Source organism: Cetorhinus maximus, chromosome 26 (assembly GCF_964194155.1).
Source record: "Cetorhinus maximus chromosome 26, sCetMax3.hap1.1, whole genome shotgun sequence".
NCBI classification, from domain to species: Eukaryota; Metazoa; Chordata; class Chondrichthyes; order Lamniformes; family Cetorhinidae; genus Cetorhinus; species Cetorhinus maximus.
The window spans coordinates 11,426,492-11,439,479 of record NC_135904.1 but is presented as its reverse complement, the minus strand read 5'-3'; the positions used below and the strand labels follow the sequence as shown (position 1 = coordinate 11,439,479).

General features: G+C 42.5%; 1 protein-coding gene across 5 annotated transcripts in view; it reads left to right on the top strand.

Moving 5' to 3' along the window:
• uacaa (uveal autoantigen with coiled-coil domains and ankyrin repeats a) overlaps nt 1-10,026 on the top strand; it is a 159,107-nt gene extending 149,081 nt beyond the window's left edge. For all 5 annotated transcript variants that reach the window (XM_078530097.1, XM_078530102.1, XM_078530098.1 and 2 more), the window contains 3 exons: nt 644-793; nt 5,497-5,562; nt 7,497-10,026. In XM_078530097.1, coding sequence (XP_078386223.1) covers nt 644-793; nt 5,497-5,562; nt 7,497-7,568 — 288 coding nt within the window. In that variant the 3' untranslated portion in view covers nt 7,569-10,026. The remainder of the gene's footprint in view (nt 1-643; nt 794-5,496; nt 5,563-7,496) is intronic.
• The last annotated feature ends 2,962 nt before the right edge of the window (nt 10,027-12,988 follow it).

Here is a 12,988-nt window from a genome sequence, read left to right as displayed (position 1 = left end):
TTGAACACCATCTAGGCTGACACACACTCCCAGTACCAGTACTGAGGGAGTGCTGCACTGACGAAGGTGTAGCTGTGGTCCTGTCTGCTGCCTTAAGAGATGTATTCCATGATGCTATTCGAAGAAGAGCATAGGGGTCTCCTGGGTGTCCTGGCCAATATTTATTGGTTAACATCAGTTTTTAAAAAAAAAAGTGACCTGGTCAGTAACTCTTTCGAGTTATCAACAGATCGCATGTAACTCTTTCGAGTACATTCACAGTTCTTGGTTTCCGGGAGTGGGACATGAACCCACAACCTTCTGATTCAAAGGCGAGGGTGCTATGAACTGAGCCACAGCTAACCCACTTGTTATTTGGGGGAGTTTGCGAAGTGCAAATTGACTGCCTCGTTTCCTGCATTATCACAGTGATTGCACTTCAAAGGTACTTCGTTGGCCATGAAACACTTTAGAATGACCCGTGATTGTGAAAGACGCTTATAGACACAAGTCTTTCTTTTCAGCCCCAGTGAATTGTTCAAAGGCTTTCAAGTGTATTTGATTCCAAATCAAACCTAGACCTCTCCTTCCCCTCTGCCTTGTGATATGAACCCTTGGTATGCAAAATGACAAAACTGTAATATTTTTTTCCTCCCTTTCATAGATAACCGAGCTGTTAAATGATGTGGAGAGGCTAAAGCAGGCTTTGAACGGCCTGTCGCAGCTTTCGTATTCTGCCAATAATCCAAAGAGACCAAGCCAGCAGCTGGAGGCCCTCCAGGTTCAAATCAAAGACCTGCAGCAACAGCTGGCTGTAAGTTGACCAGAGTTTGTTCACATGTTCTGTTCGCGTCTTCTCAAACTGTACAGAGCACCCAGAGAGATCCCTGCATATTAATTAGGTGCTGGCAAACTCCTTTGGAGTTGGAGTAACTGTTGGAATTATGTCCTGAGGAGTTCCAGTTCCCGCATGTACAGTGCTTTTTCTTGCCACATGATTGGTTGTACCTGTCACTTTTGCATAAAACCCTGTTTTGTGTAAAAAAAAGACTTTGTTTATTTAGTGAGCTGAAGTGACAGAGTGAAGTTTTTAAAACATTCGTGAGTCTCAAAAGGGCCAAACGTTTACATCTACGCCTGAAAATTTATAAGGCTATCAGACAGAAATGGGGCTAGCCCACCCACGAGAATAAGTTTAGGGAGTGTGAATTGCCATCTCCTGAACTACTCCAAAGACATTCAGACATAATCTAGTTATTCAGTTAGATGACGACCAAGTGATTGATTAAACTCAATCACTCTAGACAATGGACCCCGGCTGAAGGGGGCTTCACCGACCACCTTAAATCTAATCACTTTAAACAATGGTCCTGAAATGAGCTTGTTATGACCAAAACAAAAACAGAATTACCTGGAAAAACTCAGCAGGTCTGGCAGCATCGGTGGAGAAGAAAACAGTTGACGTTTTGAGTCCTCATGACCCTTCAACAGAACTAAGTAAAAATAGGAAAGGGGTGAAATATAAGCTGGTTTGGGGTTGGGGGCGGGGGGGGGGGGGGGGGGAGGTGGTGGGGGCATTGTTGGGACAAGCAAGCAGTGATAGGAGGAGATAACCAAAAGATGTCACAGACAAAAGAACAGAGAGATGTTGAAGGTGGTGATATTATCTAAAATGTGCTAATTAAGAGTGGAGAGCAGGACAAGCAAGGTAGCTCTAGTGGGGGTGGGGTGAAATAAACGATGGGTGGAATACATTTAAAAATAATGGAAATAGGTGAGAAAAGAAAAATCTATATAAATTATTGGAAAAAACAAAAAGGAGGGGGAAGAAACGGAAAGGGGGTGGGGATGGAGGAGGGAGTTCAAGATCTAAAATTGTTGAACTCAATATTCAGTCCGGAAGGCTGTAAAGTGCCTAGTCGGAAGATGAGGTGCTGTTCCTCCAGTTTGCGTTGAGCTTCACTGGAACAATGCAGCAGGCCAAGGACAGACATGTGGGCATGAGAGCAGGGTGGAGTGTTAAAATGGCAAGCGACAGGGAGGTCTGGGTAATGCTTGCGGACAGACCGAAGGTGTTCTGCAAAGCGGTCACCCAGTCTTCGTTTGGTCTCTCCAATGTAGATTGTTATGACCAAGTTTGGTAACTTGCTAGTTTGTGAAGGAAGGCCATGTGACAGCAAGCTAGTCCTTTGTGAACAGACACACTCACTTCCAGCATCAGAGGGAAGAAAGACCTCAAGCTGGTGACAGCAAGAAGACAACTCGTGGCCCCTTTTCTCTCCCTTTCCAGCCAGTCTGCAAGTGTGCCCTGCCTGTATTCTGACCAGTCAAACACCACAGGCAGCATCTTTAACATAAACCAAGCAGCTGCTGACTCCAGAAGAAGAAGACGGAAATCGTCCGTCGACATATAAAATCATCTCGGTGCAGAATCCGGAAAGATTGTCAAACCCAGTCTGAACCTGTCCAAGTCATCAATATACACCATCCATATATAATTGACTTTCTTTTGGGACTCATAAACCATTCACCTGCCCTCCTTTTTTTGTAACTTGTGTGTACGTGAACCTCTTGATTGCTGTGTGCATGAGAGTTGGAGTATTTTTTTTAAAGATTATTTTTGCATAACCGGGTGTTAAGTTCAATAAATACTGTTTCCTTTTCTTTTAAAACTTACAAGGAAACCTGTCTGTGGGTGCCTTTTACAGTCACCGCACTGAAACAGTTAAACACCCAAAGCACACACTCCTTGGGGGGAAAAAAAACACCTGTCGCAGTCAACCGAGAGGTGAAAAGAGAGGGGAGCCATTCTACCCCTCCTCTGCCAGCTGTAACCTTTTAATTAAGACTCCGATAATCTGAAAGGTTGGGTTAAATTGCATTCAAACAGTCACTGGGTAATACAGAACTTGAATATTGCTGAAGAGCGAGGCATGTTTTTAAAGTGCAGCATGACTCTCTCCTCAGCAATATTTAAATTGCTTACTTTGTATGCTGACTGCAGTTTTAATTTGTCGCAGCAATCTGCCTCCAGTACATTGTTTATTTAAGTCATAAGGATGTAACTAAAATCATTAAATTTTAATCAGCTTGCCTCCTAAGGTGTTACATTTCAAATATTGAATGAATTAAACAGCGCTTGCACATTTTCAGAGCCCGGGGTTAAAGAGCAATTAATCCTTTTCTGGTATTCAACTTGATGTACAGCAGAGGAATATCAAATTTCTGTAATGCATCTTCTGTACCTGTTCAGAATGTGTTTGCAGGTGTGTTTGCCCTCCCCCAGGATCACAGAATCTTTCATGCACTCGAGATCAGAGACAAACTCCCTTTGTCAAGTGTTGCAGGAATAGTTAAACGGCACTGAGACCTCATGCTGCTGTTGATGGAGATTTAGCGTGAGTGCTTGTGGGGAAAGCCATCGAGCTAGTGAGTGGCCAAAATCTCTCCGTTCATGAGCATCATCGTAAAAGATCTCCAACAACTGGAATTTGAGTACGCCCTGTTGCGCTTTCTCGAGAGCCTGGGACAGTACAGGAGTGGAGAAGACTCTAGCCCCAGAACTGACATCCCTCAATTGGCACTCCTCCAAATATCTCGTCGCTGCAGCACTGAGGGAGTGTTGCGTTGCTGGAAGTGCTGGCTTTCAGGTAAAGCTTTAAACCGAAGCCCTGCCTGCTCTCCTGGGTGGGTGTAAATGATCCCATGGACACTGTTTGAAGAAGACAAGGTGTCCTGGACCACATTTATCCCTCAACCAATATCACTTAAAGACCGATGATCTTTTTTAATCACATGGTTATTTGTAGGATCTTGCTGACTTGATTACAGTGTGTCCTATGATACGACTGACTATATTTTGGCTATTAAGTGCTGTGGGACATGCTGAGGTTATGACAGGTGCTTTCAAAATGCAATCATTATTTATATGCCTTTCTCAGTCTGTCCTTTTCTTTCCTCTCTCTCGCTTTCTCTCCTCTCTCTCTCTCTCTCTCTCTCCTCTCTCTCTCTCCTCTCCTCTCTCTCTCTCTCTCCTCTCTCTCTCTCCTCTCCTCTCTCTCTCTCCTCTCCTCTCTCTCTCCTCTCTCTCTCTCCTCTCTCTCTCTCCTCTCCTCTCTCTCTCTCCTCTCCTCTCTCTCCTCTCCTCTCTCTCCTCTCCTCTCTCTCTCCTCTCTCTCTCCTCTCTCTCCTCTCTCTCCTCTCTCTCCTCTCTCTCCTCTCTCTCCTCTCTCTCCTCTCTCTCCTCTCTCTCCTCTCTCTCCTCTCTCTCCTCTCTCTCTCTCTCTCTTCTCTCTCTCTCTCCACTCTCCTCTCTCTCTCTCTCTCTCCTCTCTCTCCTCTCTCTCTCTCTCTCTCTCCTCTCTCTCTCTCTCTCTCTCCTCTCTCTCTCTCTCCTCTCTCTCTCTCTCTCCTCTCCTCTCTCTCTCCTCTCTCTCTCTCCTCTCTCTCTCTCTCTCTTCCTCTCCTCTCCTCTCCTCTCTCTCCCCTCTCTCCTCTCTCTCCTCTCTCTCCTCTCTCTCCTCTCTCTCTCTCTCTCCTCTCGCCACTTAATGTTAAAGTTAGAGCTAGGCCAATAAGAGTGAAATCAGGAAGCAGACTTTCACAAAGTTAGTGGTAACCAAAAGGCTGTATCCGTTGATGATGAATTAGAGCTTTCAAGACAGTGCATGATCATTTTTTGTTGGGTAGGAATATCAAGGGATATGAAACAAAGGTAAAAGGAGTCAAGATAGAGATCAACCATGATCTAATTGAATGGTGGGACAGTCTTGAGGGGCTGAATGGCCTTCTGTTTCCATATTTTCTCTGGAGTAAACAGTCCCAGTCTCTCCCATCTCTCAACATACTTCATGAAGATGCCTTCAGTTTGGTTGCTCTCAGCTGCATAGCCTCAGGTACCTCTATCTGTGCTGCATGCCCATGAGAACACAGTCTTCCAGGCTCTTTTTTTCATTTATTAATTCTTGTGATGTGAGCATCAATGGTAATACCAGCATCTGTCCCTTGAGATGGCTGCAGAATTTGTACATGGCAAACTCCCACAATCAGCAATCTGATAATGATCAGAGAATATGTTTTGGTGATGTTGATTAAGGGATAATTATTGGCCAAGACACCAGGGATAACTCGCCTGCTGTTCTTTGGAATAATGTCATGAGATCTTTTAAATCCACCCGAGAGGGCTGGCAGGACCTCTGTTTATCCGAAAGACAGCACCTCTGTTCGTGCCAAACTCCTGCAATACTGTACTAGTGTGTCAGCTTTGATTTTTGTCCTTGAATTGTACGTGAACCCATAATCTTTCTGACTCAGAGGTGAGAGTGCTACCAACTGAGCCACAACTGAAACTGACACATGCGCATCATATGACTTTGTTCTCAAACATTTTGTGAATGGCTGTTGGTTCACATTTCTTAAGAAATGAGGCGATTGCACTGGGGTCGGGACCATATATTGAACCAGATGCTTTTTGAAGTTTTGCCAGGTTTTCACCTCCGTCTTTACCCTTCTCTGTAGGATGCTGACAGGCAACACCGAGAGGTCATTGCAATCTATCGAACACACCTGCTCAATGCTGCCCAGGTAGGTTGAACAACTACTACTGGAGGAGAAATTACGTGAAAGTAAACACCCAGTAACCCAGACAAAAGAACTAGGTCGGTTATTTTGTTTAATCTTGTTTCATAGGGCGCTTCCCATTTAATGAAAAGATTCGCAATCTATTCTGAAATGATTAAGTTTTTCAGCAAGGTTGATGAATACTGCTGTCAACTGTTAATCCATTCAATGAACAGGGTTTGTAGAACCCTTGTTCCGTTATGCTTAACTGACATAAAAGTTTACCAGCTGCTCTCACCATTGGTCATATGTGGTTTTCTTTGGTCTGAGATGTTCAGGCTTCTCTCTGCCTGTAGTTGAGCTCTGGGTAAGATGCTGATGTAGACAAGATGCGTCAGTCAAGCTATGTGATGGGATATTCAAACTTCTTTCAGCGAGATAGAAGGTTCGCTCAATTGACACTTGGGATGGGGTGGGGAGAGGTGTTATCCTATGAGGAAAGGTTGGACAGGCTGGGCCTGTATCCACTGGAGTTTAGCAGAATGAGAGGTGATCTTATTGAAACATATAAGATCCTGAGGGAACTTGACAGGGTGGGTGCTGAAAGGGTGTTCCCCTTTGTGGGAGAGACTAGAACTAGGGGACACTGTTCAAAAATAAGGGGTCTCCCATTTAAGGCAAAGATGAGAAGAAATTTTTGAGTATTGCTGAAAAAAGAGACGTTGAAGCTTTTCACCTTAAACTCATCAAGACACTCGATTGAATAGCAATAAGGGAAAAACGACAATTTATACTCTTTGTGAAGAGAGTGCCGATTGGTTGTTAAGTGGCGTTGCCCTGGAGAATGGACCACTGATGGTGACTGACGATTGGCTGCCGAGCATTGTTTGAAATTTAAACCAGGCAGCTTGACCCTGATTGGTCAAGGCATCTCCCTGAGGAATGAGTCAGCAAATGGCTGTCACTTTTTTGTTTAGCTGAAACAGGTGCAATGTATGTACATGTAAATTTTTCTGAGGGTCGTGAGTCTTTGGAACTCTCTTCCCCAGAGAGCGGCGGAGGCGGGGTCAGTTAATATTTTTAAGACAGGGATAGATAGATTCTTGACTAACAAGGGAGTCAAAGGTTATTGGGGGTAGGCGGAATGTGGAGTTGTGGCCAGAATTGGATCGGCCATGATCTTATTGAATGGCAGAGCAGGCTTGAGGGGCCAAATGGCCTACTCCTCCTAATTCATATGTTCTTATGACCATCAGTGAAGATTATGCCTCCTGTCTCTGCTTTATCCTATGCCTCAACATGTCCCAAATAAAGCAAGAAAATTAAACAGAACCTTCATAAATCCCTGGGTTAGGCCTCAGCTTGAGTATTGTCCAATTCTAGGTCTTAGGAAGGATGTCCAGGCTTTTGAGAGGGCTGCAGAGGAGATTTACTGTGGTAGCAGTGATGAAAGGTCTTCAGTTATGTGGAGAGACTAGAGAAGCTGGGATTATTTGTTTTAGGACAGAGACAATGAAGGAGATTTAATAAAGGGGTCCAAAATTATGAAATGGTTTTGATGGAGCAAGTAAGTAGAAAATGTTTCCATTAGCAAGAGGATCAGCAACCAGATTTTAAATAGTTGGCCAAAGAACCAGAGGGGGAATGAAGAGCATTTTTTTGACGCAGCGAATTGTGATCTGGAATGCACTACCTGAAAAGGTGGTGGAAACAGATTCCATAGTAACTTTCAAAAGGGAATAAAAAGAGAAATTTGCAGGGCTATGGGGATAGAGCAGGGAAATGGAGCTGATTGGATAGTTCTTTCAAAGAGCTGGCACAGAGACAGTGGGTTGAATGGCCCCCTTTCTGCGTTGTATAATTTTCTTACCTATTCGTTTCCTCCATCTTTAACTTTAAGAAAATAGCCTAGGTGTGAGAGAAAAAAACTGTAACCCTTTCTCTGCTCTTGTTTTCAGGGTCACATGGATGAAGATGTACAAGCTGCCTTGTTGCAAATTATTCGGATGCGGCAAGAGTTTGTTTGCTAGCAGAGTTCCGGAGGCCAAATATTTACTATTGCTGTGTTAAAAGCTGTAGCCAGACTACTTGAAGCTTTGCTGTAGCATTTATCCCAGTGGCCTTTAAATTCTTCATTTTTTTTTTTTCCGCCCTTTTTATATATGTAACCCACTTCCAATTCCCATCTACCTACTTGTTAGCAATTCCAGGTTTTCATTTAAACACGGGAGCGTAAGAAGCAGTCTAGCTTATTGGAGCATCACAAAATAAATTCTGCGGACTGACGCAAAGTTCCCATCTGCTGCCACCTGTCGAAATGCAAACATCCGTCGCCAATTACGTAGGCCACGTCCCAAACTTGACTACCCGGGGAATTTTGGACTTACAAAGATATGCTTTGCCCCTCCCAACTTAAGGTGTAGAGCCTGTGATTCCACATGATATTGGACTGACATTGTACTCTGTCATGGCATTTATGGAGCTGGAGTGTGAAAAGTTGATGCAAAATTCAACGACCATTGTAAGAAAGATTTTTTTGGTTTTTTTTTGAAAAAAGGACGAAAGGTGTAACTCATTTCGCCGGGTGGGGTTTCTGGGGTCCCATGAGTTATGAATCCACAAGAAGATTTCCACACTTGTAACAAATTTAAGAATTTTTTTTTTTTTACATTCAGTCCAGAACTGCAATGCCAAACAGCACTGCAGGAATTTGCTTTTTGTGTTTTATGTACCATATGTAATGATGGCTTGCCATGGTAATTTAGCGCAGCAGAGCAGTCTGGCCCTTGACATCTGGGTCGGCGTTTGGAGAGTTGTAGCTGTCATTTTGTTTTGTTTATTTTTTTGTGAATTGGCTTCCTGGAAAATTTAGTTGCTTTTCAAAAAAGGCCATCTTGATTCCACCACTCCTCTATTTTTGCGACGTGGAGACTGTTTTCGAGCATAGGAAACATCAGAACTTGGTATGTCTGCGTTGAGACTTAAAAAGGGAAAAGCCAGGTGAACTTTTGAGGTAAACACCAAATACTGCAGATGCTGGAAACCTGAAAACAAAAACAGAAAATGCTGGAAAAGCTCAGCAGGCCTAGCAGCATCTGTGGACAGAGAAACAGGATTAATGTTTTGAGTCTGTATGACCCTTCCTCAGAGCTCTGAAGAAGAGTCATAGGGACTCGAAACGTTAATTCTGTTTCTCTGTCCACAGATGCTGTTAGACTTGCTGAGTTTTTCCAGCATTTTCTGTTTTTGTAACTTTTGAGGTGCTTATCCTTAGTCAGAACTCTTGGTGCAGGGTAGGACAGCTGAAAGTTAACTTCTCCCAACAGCTTGTAAGAAGGCTGTAGTTCCCCAATATTTTTGGCTTTTTATCTTGGATTTCTAGCATTTGCAGTTTTTATCTTTTCCCCCATCTTATCAAAACTTGAGCTCTGATTTTCCCCTGCTTCGTTATGATCAGATTCATTCCTCTTGCCCCCCACCAGCCCTGCTTTGATATACACCCTGACAGTGTGGCAGTTCTGCAATGGCCCCAGTGTGTCTCTGTCCCTTGCTGCAAAGGGGCAGGGAAAGAAGGGACCATAGATCACCAGGCGCTTGTGTCCAAGCTTGTGATCGTTACCTTAAGGCCATTGCTGCCTTTGGAAATAAAATGGAGTGGGTCCCCTCTCTCAAATGTTATACCCAAAAATTAATTTGATTGCTGGAGAATCGGAATAATATTTTCCTGCTGAATTTCAGGGACCCTGTCTTTAGTACGATAGCTTGGAAGCAGGAGAATGGAAATGATTGTTTGTATGAGAAAAAGTTTCCAACAATCTGGATTTGACACAGAAAAATCTCATATGCGCACCAGCAATTTATTATTTCTCTTTGGAAAGCCTTGAATTTATGTTGCACAACCATTAGCACATCCGTGCATAAACCGATTTGTATGAAATCCCTCCCAACAAAGTGTAACCCATTTAAAATTAAAGGGTTAATGCTGCCATTAAAATGGCCCGACAAAGCAGTTTCCAAATGAATGCGTTCAGCAATTCTCCATACGGTGTAATTTCAGTGGCAATTTGTGATTCCAGATTGAAACCAACTACAGTGTAAAGTTTCCTTGATAGTGTTACTTGGCTGGCCAAGTCTCAGTTCTAATTTAACTAAGTTAACCTAAGTGCTTTCTTTTTGCAACAAACTAATGTAGTTTGTAGATTTGCATTGGGTTCCTGCTGTACTTTATTACTGCTTAATGCAGTTGAAAGAAACTATTTTTCCAGTATATATCCTTTATAGAACTGAGTTAGTGATATTTCTCAGCTGGACTGGTCTGTGCTGTTGTTTTTGTTACTGTATAATGTGGATACATTGCTTCTGTTTAATTTTGACAGTATACATCATTTTATTCTTCACCCAGGTTAAATGATTATCAATTTATACTGTGACTGGAACAACCGTTTTGTGAATGAATATCATTTATTGAAATATAGACCTATAGCTGCTTATGATCGTTGAACTTCTTTGAGCGCTGCTCTCTCTCACCTCATCCCAGTCCTGATACAAGCTACTGTTATAATCTGTGAAAGTTGGGGTTGTAATGGAAAATAACACTCATTTGAAACAAACATGGTGTTTTCAGAGATTTACAGTCTTGTGAAGCTGGTGACTCTGCTTTGCCATAGATAAGGACTTCTGTTACTTAGGGGTCCAATTGATCTAAAGCCACCTAATAATCTGGCCAAATTGAGAATTAAATCCAAATATTACTGGATAAAACAAATGTGTGCATTATTTAAAATGCATCTGATTTTTTTTTTTCTTCCCTAAACTGAGAAATCTGAACGTCCACATATTGTTTCCAGGCCAAGATGATGGCCAGGCAGCCTGTTGCCTTATCTCTTACACTGATTCCCTCAGTTCACCCATGTTAAGGGGTGCCTGATGGTTATGTGGGCAAATGTGCCGCTTTTGTTTTTCTGATTGCCCTCTTTCCCCTCCGCCCTTTGACTATCTTCACCCATGGCTGACACCTCATGTTATGCCATGTCCGGTCTGATGAAATTGGGAATACAGGAGAACTGATGCCCTTCCAGTCTGGTTTAATGCTCCAGTACAACATCATCCTACGGCACCAGACCATCTTGGAGCTGTTTCGTAGTTGGGCAGCAGGAGTTGGAGAGGTTTCCAGCAAGGTTATCAACATAAGAATTGCAAGATGAAGAACGACTGTCTAATTCACCTTTGTCACATGATAGAATAATAATAGAGTTGTTGACGAATCATTGCAATTAGTCTCTATTAATGAATCTCCAACAGGCATGAGGTGAGGAAAACCCCAGTGCTGGCGGACTTTGGGATCCAAACGTTCAAAATCACCTGTTCTTCCCAAGCACACTCCGCTTCCCACACATCACATCTCAAATTACTCAGGCTGCATCCCAAAATATTATTTTCTGAATGAAATCTGTCCTATTTACATTTGACTGAATTAACACGATCAGCTATCACTGATTCCCTATGGAGCTTGTTTCACAGATTGACAAATAATGTCCTCCCCCCAACTTCCCAGTTTTCCCATTATTGGATTGTATACCCACAGGAAGCTATTTCAGTCATTAAGCTGGTCAATGCTGGAGAGAGGTCAATGTTCTTGTTGCTTTATGGAATAAGATTAGCTGGTTATGCTAGTAATAATGCTTTTTTTGGCAGAATTCCTCTCTGTTACTTGACAGTGAAGGTTTCAATGCACAACAAAAGGCCCTAAAGATTTTAGGATTTGGAGAATTATGCAAACTTGCAGTGAATAGATGTAACAGTTTCAACAGAAACGTTAAGACTTTCAAGCCTACTGAATAATTACATCATTTGGTTTTAACAGAAGATGTTTTATTAACACTAAGGTGCAGAGTGATTATATGCGCAACTGCATTTTAACCTTTGAAGTACAAAGCAAGATACTGCGGACGCTGGAAATCTGAAACTAAAACAAAAATTGCTGGAAAAACTCAGCAGGTCTGACAGCATCTGTGGAGACACAGACAGAGTTAACGTTTCAAGTCCGTATGGCTCTGAAGCACTTGATTTAAAATCTTGCTGTTATCATGCAGTGTGTGCACAGTCCCTCTGGAGTTTAGCACTTCTTGTGCTGTGCCTTAACGAAAGCCTTTCAATATTCATGCTTTCTTCCAAACAATTTGAGTTGAGATTTCAATCATACTCACCTTTCTTCCAGTTAAAAAAAGATATTTTAAATTGCTCCCTAGATCATCGCTGTAAAAATGTGTTTATCATATGTAAAAAAAAAATATTGAGGCAGAGTTATGGAATATTTGTGTGCCAGCTGTGAGGGATATCACTAGTGGGAGTGGGGCACCTTTCAATGGGTCTGGTTGAGGAAGACCATTAAATGCATTCAGACGTAACTTCTGGTTGTTGCCTAAATAATTCTAGGGTTTCACTCTTTGTTACTTTATCCAGATGCTCATTCAGGTGTTGATAGTTCCTCTGTAAAGTAATTCCCGACATTAATCTGTTCTCCAATTATTGTAGTCAAACAATCCTAGGGTCAGGTAAATCTCCTACACTGCCCTTAATCACAATTTCAGCAGCTCTTGTGTTGATCTTACCATGAAGTTCATGAGACCATCTCTTAAATTCAGAGTCAATTTTTGCTCAGGCTATGGATGGTTTTGAGCTGCCAATTTGTGTCCTTAATTCCTAATTGAGTACAAGCCATTTCACACTGAATCCTTGCAGCAGTTAAGAGAAAATGGCTGAATATTCCCGATCAACCTGTAATAGATTTACCTGAAACCAGGTACACAAGAACCACTTGTGTTACGGCCGGTCTCTGGGCGAGGTTCCCCCAATTTGTTATGATCCTGGATGAGGAGGGATGAATTGGCTCCCCCTCTTTATTCAACTTCCTTGTTGGTCACAACAAGGTTAGTTTAAAAAAAAAAGACCCCATCCCTCGTGGATACCCTTTTCCCAGATCCAAATGTGTTTATGTTTTAAAAGGAGTCAATTTAACCAGGCTTTCTTTAGCAAAGAAAGAGCGAGTTTATTAGTTACTAAAACCCAAGAAACCCAAGAAAAAAAGAATAAAAATGCAACACACACACACACACACACATTAGAAATGAGAAGTGAGTCCGAACATTAAAGTTAAATAAGATATACGAATCAGTCTTTGGCTTGTCCGTGAGGAGTAGGTGGCAAAACGTTGTGGCCGTTAAGTTGGGTGATTCTGACAGAGCAGTTGGTTTGGAGATTCTTGGTTCTGCTGGTTAGCTGAAAGGAGCTGTCCTGCTTCCTTTTCGATTGTGGCTTTGCTGACTTGGGTCTTGCTTCCAGCAGCAGAGAGAGACTTTTTTTTACCTGCAAGCTGCAGGGATGCCTTTTCGATGCTCTTCAGCTGTGACCTTCACAGTGCACACTGACACTGCACACACTAGAACACCAG